At 37.9% G+C, this 9,125-nt stretch overlaps 1 protein-coding gene across 1 annotated transcript; it reads right to left on the reverse strand.

Moving 5' to 3' along the window:
• Positions 1-392: 392 nt before the first annotated feature.
• TOMM20 (translocase of outer mitochondrial membrane 20) lies at positions 393-8,780 on the reverse strand. Its single transcript, XM_081943339.1, has 5 exons — positions 8,481-8,780; positions 3,706-3,752; positions 2,853-2,934; positions 2,017-2,159; positions 393-776 (listed from the first exon to the last, which is right to left on the reverse strand). Exons 1-5 carry the CDS (start codon positions 8,602-8,604, stop codon positions 732-734), a joined length of 441 nt encoding a protein of 146 aa, XP_081799465.1. The 5' UTR covers positions 8,605-8,780; the 3' UTR covers positions 393-731.
• Positions 8,781-9,125: the final 345 nt, after the last annotated feature.

Here is a 9,125-nt window from a genome sequence, read left to right on the forward strand (position 1 = left end):
AAGCATCCAATATCTAATATGATTATTTTATAGTATATGGCTGAAAGACTCTGTTAATTTACATCTAAAATCAGAATGTCATCTTATGTGTGCCGATAACATAGTAATAGAGATAGACAAGTTCTATCTGTCAAATCCAGGAGGCAGTTATCTTAATTCAAGATGATGTTACTTCCAGGTACCTTGATCTAAAAGACCCTAGGCAGCTTTCAGAGAATGAAGGAAAATGTATGACATTCTAATAAAAATACAATCAAATGTCAGGTCTATTGATTTCTCTTTCTGAGTAACAAGCATAAGAAATTTCCAGGAGATGCTGCAATCTGTTGACATTGTCCCACCCCCACCCCCACCCCCTTTGACTGCTGAAAAAGCAGGCTTACACATGAACGTACCAGGTACAGTTTTAATGCCTTAGCTTTGGGTTTTTCAAAAATGAGCAAGGGGTGTGCATGTTTGAACTTTGCAGTCTGTGTATATACAACTTTATTTGCATTGACATTAATGATATTTTTATAACTCAATATGGTGCGTTTATAAAATGAGTTTATCAAAATACACTAGTTTAATAAATAAGTCCAGCCAAACCACCCTACTCAGAGTTAAAATTAACTTTGGCAGGCTTAAATGTGGTACACAGTCCATCATGACTTTTATGCTTATTCTTTTATTCTTCCCTACCCCTGGATGCTCATCTTTTGACTAAGGAAGTGGCATTCCTGATAGATTTCTCATTCCACATCATCTTCAGCCAAGCATTGCGCACTTACAATTCTCTGCAAAATAAAATATAGAAACTTTAAAACTGTTAATGGTATAACTTCTCCAGTGAAGCACATTACTGAAATCAGTTACAATTTCTAGCTTTTGAAAACCAACCTCTCTCTGCCTGAAAAATCAACATGAGTAAGTAGCAGTATTTAATATGCAATTAAAAGTATTTAGAGAAATAATGAGCCAAGGGAAGCAAACAATTATAGAAGATTGTTATGGTTTGCTGTAGCTTATTTGTGGAGGCAGTCGAATTAGCTATACCCAAAATACCTTTTTGACAAGATAATAAACTTTAAATAATCTTGCACATTGATGTTTCTTGGCCACATGGCTTACAATATGGATCCAGTGGGCGTATTTTAACTAGTAAATCATGCTCTGAACACACCACTGGAAACAAAAAATTATTCAACTTCTTCAGAAGCCTTTCTAAAGTAATAATCTGTGGTAGCTATTTCACTTTAAAGTTCCTTATTGTGCAAAATTAAAGTAAACACATGTGTGCCAGGAAAAGAGCTGATATATTTGAATATGTTTCTTGCAACTATTGCAAAAAGATCTAATACAAACTCAACTACTTTATGGGTAAATTTCATATATCCAACAACCTCTAGTAACCTATACTAAACATATTTCTTAGCAGCCTAAATTTTATCACAGCCTTTCTCAAATGTTTTTTTTTCATTTTTACTTGGGCTGTCTTATTATAATATAACTATATAACTTTATTCACAGTTTCTTTAAAAACTTAGTTCAAAATTAGAGAATTGGACTATCAGGTTTGGCACTGCATCAAACCAGTTCAAAGAACAAACTGATGTAAAATCTAAATTTAGTTTTTTTTTTCTCACAGCCATTTGTAAAGCTATTTCTTATTTTGATGGAAATGCTGATAGTTTCAGATAGGAAAAACTAAATTATGTCATGTCAAAATATTTTTAAAAATTGTTTCATCAGTGTCAAATTACAAACAAATGTGAATTATGACAGAATTCTTACAGAAAGTTCTACAATTATAGCCTCTTTATAATTTATAAATAGCATAGTTAGTCAAATTTCAGTTCTGAGATGGGACTGGACTGTTTGAAAGGAATAAGCTGTGATCACTACATATATTCTCATTTGCTTCAGTTCTGGATCTGATCTTAATGGGTTTAACAAACAATACTGATGAGATCCTGAGAAATAATGCTCGAAATTACTAATTCTATTTCAAAAACCAAATTAGAAAGATTTTCATACCTGACTAATTGTAGGCAGTTTAGTAAGAAGCATTTGGAAAACTGGTGGTGGAAGAGTCTGTTGGAGAACTTGTAGTAATTGCTGAGGTTGTCCACAAACAGCGATGGCGTTTGTCAAGTGATCAACACCTTTTTCATATTCTCCTGAATAAAAAACAACCATATTATAGCGACTAAAGATCAGGCATAATGACATCTAATGACGATTTGAAACAATACTGTTAGGTTACAATATTTTAAAAATTCAACAAATCATTTCAACAAGTAAGTAAAATATCTGCATGCCACATCTATACATTTGTTAACAAAAAAATACCCAAAGTTCAAATTTCTACCCTAGAATTTTCAGACTTTATTCTGTTAGTGGCCTTCTTGATTGATGAGCTATTTTAGACAAATTTAGATAGAAAAATAACATGAAGTATATTAAAATAACAGTGATAACATTTCAAAGTTGCAGTTGTAAATTTAGAGTTCTATTATTTTTATTATTTCTTTTTGTAACTCTCAAAAAGTAATTTGTCCTGCAATCCCTCTGCCTTGGAATTTAGTGCCCTGAATTTAGCTGAATCTATCGCCAAGTGGGTTAAGATTAAGGGTTAAGATCCGCTAATCAACATTTAGAATAATTCTATACAAATAGGAAAAAAGTCATCAAACTCAATAGAGTTGGATTACACGTTTGTAAATATACACAGGCTTGCCTTTTAAAGAACATGCAATTATTTTACCTTTCAAAGCACTGGTTTCAGTAATAAGCATTTTTTCTACTGATTTTGTATCTCTAATGTGTAGCATACAAGTTAGCAAAAAGAAAGATTTAAAAAATGCAATAACCTTGTGCCAAAAGTTCCTCTCCCAACTGTATCTCTTCAAGAAAGAATTTTTGAACTGCTTCAGCATCTTTTAGATCAGGCAACTACAAGAACAACATTGATCAAATCAGCCATTTAAATATCATAGCAAAATATCCCATCCTTCCCATTATGCTTTTAAATATAATAAACTTAAATTTCTAAAAAGTTAATAATACTCAGAACTTTTCAAGAATAAAGAGAAATTTACAGGTAATATTACATTCCATATTTTTTACAAATTGTTATAAAACTAAAAATAAAACCACACCTAAAAATCCCCTTATCAGTTTCTCAATCCTCACAATTGCTATCATTTGTGAAGTACATCATCCCATAATACATGGATCAAGAGAAATATCCATAAAAGGAAAATAGGTTATTTGTCCCTTCCCAGCAGCTCCTGAATGGGCTAAGATGGGTTGGGAGCTCAAAAGGAAGGGATGATTGCTGAAAAACTAGCTGCGGGATCTTCAATAGAAAAGGGGAAGGGAAAAAAAAGGAATGTCATTATTCTTTCTTCTCCAAAATTTGGGCTATTGGATGTATGCTACAAAAAGTTGATGGTACAATAATTTCAAACCAGAGACCACTTTGAAAAAAAATACTTTATTGTAATCATTCAAATATTTTATATCATCCTACTCCAGAAATTCTTGATGATTATCAGGAGATATAAAATGAAGAAATAAACCTCAGCTCCAACAAAACACAAGAAAAGTCATCCAAACAAATCAGTAAGAATAAATATATATAAGATCAAGCCAGTATATTCACATTAGCCCCAAAGCCTGCCAGTAGAGCATATATGCAAATTAAAAAAAACATATTACTACCTTAGAAAATCCTGCTCTTTCTTTGGCAAGCTTCTGTTTCTTTCTTCCTATAGATTAAATAAGGATATATTGATTTTCAAACAATCATGCTACCGTACTTGCACTTCAGAGGAATTTTCAGAAGGGAGGTCCCAACTTCATAGTTTTCCATATGTACCATAGGAAAGAACATAAGGGAGATACTCATATGCAACATTATATTACCTTTCACATATAGAATAGTTATTCTTAAATTATGCAAAATATAAAAATATATCTACAGGTCACTCATTTAGCTCACTCAGGAGCCTACAATAGATGTTATTAAATTATTCTCATACTGGTAGTCTTCGAATCATGACCATAATGGAGCTGCCCATTATGATCAGAATTTGTGATGACCATTAAGATAAACGCCCATGTGATCACTTCACTTATGGCCCCACTATCCCTGTTTTCCCCAGGCAGTTGTTAAACACGTGGGTCATTAAACAGAAATAGATGGAAGGGTGGTGCGACATTCCTGCAATCAGTCATAAGACTGAGTGATCATGGGCGTGCTGAGAAGTTGTAATTTCAGAATCGGGTCATAAGTAGCTTTTTTGGGGGGGGGGGGTCTGCCACAATTTGCTCAACAACCTGTTGTAGGTAAAGGACTATCCTATCCTATCTATATTTCTTTTATTTTTTTCTAGCACCAAGAGACTTGTGTATTGCTTCTTGTGTGTTGCAAAAACCCAAGAGTCCTTAGAAATTTGGTGGTAATACATAGAAATACATCAGGAGTCCAATTTTAATAAAATTCAAATGCTGTACTTAAGCTCGCCATAAGCTCTTCCACATAGGTATAGGAAGATCACCAGCGATAGAAATATCAAATGTGACGTGTGTTTTTGTTTTATTTTTATAGTTTTCCTAGTATGATGTACACTGAAGATGGCATTTAATTTCGTTGTAAGAGGTGCAATGACAATAAAGTAAACTAAGCTAAACATAATTCTAGGCTACATAAACAGAGGGATAGAATCAAGATCAGGTGAAGTGTTAATACCACTTTATAATGCCTTGGTAAGGCCACACTTGGAATACTGCATTCAGTTCTGGTCGCCACAATGTAGAAAAGATGTGGAGACTCTAGAAAGAGTGCAGAGAAGAGCAACAAAGATGATTAGAGGACTGGAGACTAAAACATATGAAGAACGGTTGCAGGAACTGGGTATGTCTAGTTTAATAGAAAAAAGGAGTAGGAGAGACATGATAGCAGTGTTCCAGTATCTCAGAGGTTGCAAAGAAGAGGGAGTCAAACTATTCTCCAAGGCACCTGAGGGTAGAACAAGAAGCAATGGGTGGAAATTAATCAAGGAGAAAAGCAACTAAGAACTGAGGAGAAATTTCCTGACAGTTAGAACAATTAATCAGTGGAACAGCTTGCCTCCAGAAGTTGTGAATGCCCCAACACTGGAAGTCTTTAAGAAGATGTTGGATAGCCATTTGTCTGAAATGGTATAGGATTTCCTGCCTAGGCAGGGGGTTGGACTTGAAGACCTCCAAGGTCCCTTCACACTCTGCTATTGTATTGTATTGTGTATAATCAGAGTGTTTTCAGAATTGTGATCCTTGCATCAATTGCAATCTAATTGTTTCTTCTTACTATCATTTATTGCAATTTGCTTTGGAGAAACATTTACTTTGATGGTATAAAACTCATCTTAGGTAAACAGAAGAGTATTTTCACAATCTGGGGGAAAGTTTTTACAAGCACACTTTTTTATTAAGGGAAAACATAACAAGATCATTAATTGTTGAAGAGCTGAAATAATGCAGAATTACAAAATAATGCTGCATTTTGGATGACTTTACATTTTTCTTTAGCATTTCTCCTTATCCTGGAAGTTATTAGTAAAACAGTACCAGGAGGGTTTTGAGAATGCATTATGTAACATGACTCTATAAGGCTTTGTAGATGCTGCAACGTAACTGTCAAATATTACAAAGTAAAGGTAACTATAATGTATATGTAATACTTTATTAAAAGCAAGTATCTTCCCCCTCAAATTTCTTTTTCCAAGACACACAACCTTCCCTGGCACCTGGATGGCCAAATATGCTGAGGGGGAGTGACCCTTATGAAATTTAACTATGTTTCATTTATATGAAGAATAGAGACATAAAATTAGGTTGTTTCCCAGTGACCAGCTTTTGACTTTAATTAGCATTCAGTCATCATGGTTAGGAGCAATGGTAGGCTATGCCATTACAATGTTTTTTAATTTTTAGTGAATGGTTAAATATTTTAGAGGACTTTCTATAAATACAATTTTTTATGAATACAGAAAGTATTTGCAAAGCAAATCTCCAAACATAAAGCAGGCTTCTGAAATTTAATTGGAATATATTACATATTTTACAGTAATAAACATTTATGTTCATTATTTAATTTTACAGCTGGATACACCTCTTTTCCTGAGACAATGCTATATGACTGAAACAACTTCTGGACACAGAATTCTTGCACATACATTCTGTCTCTGTATATTAAGAACATATATACTTATGTGTATACAAATGTCAGGAAATGTGTTCATAGCAGTATTCACTTCTGAATCTCCTGACTCTCAAAATTGTGGCTGGCTAAACTAAAAGTGAAGGAAATTTTGAAGATGAATGAAACTTCTAATTAAGCAAGCAAGTATGCACACAAAGCAAATAGGAGTTTAACAAAGGAATTTAGATGGGCACAGTCATTATTGGTAGGAACTAACAAAATGTTATCAATCCAACCAGATCATCTTCCTTTAATAAGAGTGACCAGTTTAGCTGATTATGGAATATAATAGACATAATGTACCTTAACTTCAGTAAAGCATTTAGCAAAGCTTTCTGTGACATCCCCAAAGAAAAGATGGCAAAACATGGGTTAGAGTATGCTCCCATTAGAAACAGAGTTGGCTGAACATCATATCCAGTGGTATATTAATGGCTGTCTGAGGAGTGGAATGAAGTGTTTGAGGAGTATTGCAGGGCTCCATTCTGCAGCCAATGTTGTTAAATATTTTTATAAATACCTTGATGGAAACATTAATACATTTGTCAACAACATAAATTTAGGAAAGGGAAATAGCAAATTCCTTGGGGGACAATATCAATAATTCCAGAAATTTTATGTCAGAAGGGGAAAATGTAAAAACACTATTTTGCATAGGAAAAATTATGTACATGAATATAGGATAAGGAGATCATACTGGGTGACAACACCTACAAAAAGGGTCTGGCACTGTTGATGGATCACAAGCCAAACATGAAGGTAATATAATAGCTAAAAAAAGAAGGAAATGCAATGTTGGGTTGCAACTAAGTTGTATAAGATCAAGATCAAGTACACCTAGTCCTTGATTTGTGACCATAATTAGGGCAAGAATTTCTGATGCTAGGTGATGTGGTCAAAAAGCACAATTTCAAATGATCGCATGGCTTAGCAACAGCTGCAGTATCGCATGAAGCCTCAGCCACCTCAACCCAGCATCACAGTGCAAAGCTGCAGTCATCTCAGGAAGCCCCAGCCAGAGTTGCCCTCACCACTTTGCAAAGCCCCTGCTACCCTGAACTCTGCCACTCCAGCTGACCTTCGCCATCTTCTTGCTCCACTGTTAATAGGCATATCCAGCCTGGCCCTTCCTGAGACAGCTGGTGGTCACATAAGGCCATCTTTCCTGGGTCTTGTGAGGAAACCACCATGCGTGATCTGGGAAATACAGTCTCGTGTGGCCAGCTAGCTGCCTCACAACTGGCCAAACAGAGCATGCTTGGTCAGCAGCAGGAGCAAGATGGTGGATGTCAGCTGGGCGGGTGGAGCACAGGGGCCAAGGAGGTAAAAAGACCATAGATGGGGAGAAAAAGGCAGGTGGGGTAGGTTGAAGTGCCCCTGCACTTGTAAGTGAAAGTAGGCTGCCAAACACCCTAATTTTTATCATGGCACAGTGGAGGTGTTGCAAAAATCATAACTTTGGAGACCAGTGATAGGTTCCTTTGTTCAGCACTGTTGTAATTTCAAATGGTCACTGAATGAATGGTCCCAAGTTGAGGACTACTTGTAACAATTCACTTGTATATGAGTTGGTTAAGCCAAACCTAGAGTAACACATTCAGTTCTGGCCATGCAATTTTAAGAGCAACATTTACAACTGGAATCTGCAGAGAGGAAAGCAACCAAGACTGAATAAAGGGCCCAGAATTGGGGGGGGGGAGGGGAACCCCATGGTTATAGGCACTGGGTACGTTTAGAAGAGAAGATTGGGGCTAAGCATAAGGGGATGGAGAAGGGGAACCATTTGCTGGGATGCACGACAGTCAATTTGTGAAGTTAAGACTAGACTAGATTATCTCCAAGAGCTCCTTTAACTTTTACACCCTATGAGGCTGAACCTCTTCTCCTGCCCAAGCACATTAAAGGTTATTAAAAACCAGGCAGTGGAATACCCTATTTGCAGAGAGTTCGCATTTGTGGGACTCCGGTTCCTCCTCCACCCAGGGTTCCCTCTCTGGCGGGGGGGGGGGGGGCTCTTACTACGGAGAAGACTAGCGGCCGTTAGCCGAGGACTTCCTGGTCCTTGGAAGCCACAAAACAGGGCAAGGGAACCGACTCTCCAAGGCATGTGACCCTCCCACGCCAAGGGAAAGGGAAGTGGGGGGAGGGAGCACTCGGGTAGCGAAAAAGGCGGCTGATGGCGGGGGAGAAGCGCAAAGCCCGCTCTGGGCGGCGGGGCGCACGAGGGGGAAGAAGAGGCCGGAAGACTCACGTTCCCGCAACCGGTTCTTGAAGTTGGGGTCGCTCCTCCTCTTGCGGTCGAAGTAGATGCAGTAGCCGATGAAAAGGGCGCCGCAAACGCCAGCGGCGATAGCGCTGCTCTTGCCCCCCATCATTTTCTGCCTTTCGTGGCCGCCTCCTCCCGCTTCTCCAGGCACCTTGGCCAGGCACGCAAGGAAAAGGAAGGCCCGCCTCGCGCCAAGGCACTTCCGTCATCAGCCGGCGACGGCAAAGAGGCTCACTTTGCCTTAGGCCTGGGCGAGCGCTCGGGAAGCCCACACGTTCCGCCTGAAATGCGCCTGCGCACGAGGCTCCTCGGTCACCCTGCTCAGGGTGTTTTGTGTTACGCATGCGTGAAGGATTTGCACGCGGTTCCCCGTTAAATGTAGGAGAGTTGGTTGCATTGACGGGCTCATTCATTCAGTTGGTCTCTCATGTGCAAGATAACAGGAATAAGAATAAACATGAATAAGAACACAGGGAATGGGTACAAATAAATGGGACAGTAGGACTGGGAGGTTAGGCTTATGCACGTCCCTACCGACCTCTTAGGAATGGGGAGAGGTCAACCCTAGACAGTTGAAGGTTAAAGTTATGGGGGTTTGAGAATGTAACAACAGAGTCAGAAAGAGCATTC

Source organism: Natrix helvetica (assembly GCF_964273705.1).
Source record: "Natrix helvetica genome assembly, chromosome: 2".
NCBI classification, from domain to species: domain Eukaryota; kingdom Metazoa; phylum Chordata; class Lepidosauria; order Squamata; family Natricidae; genus Natrix; species Natrix helvetica.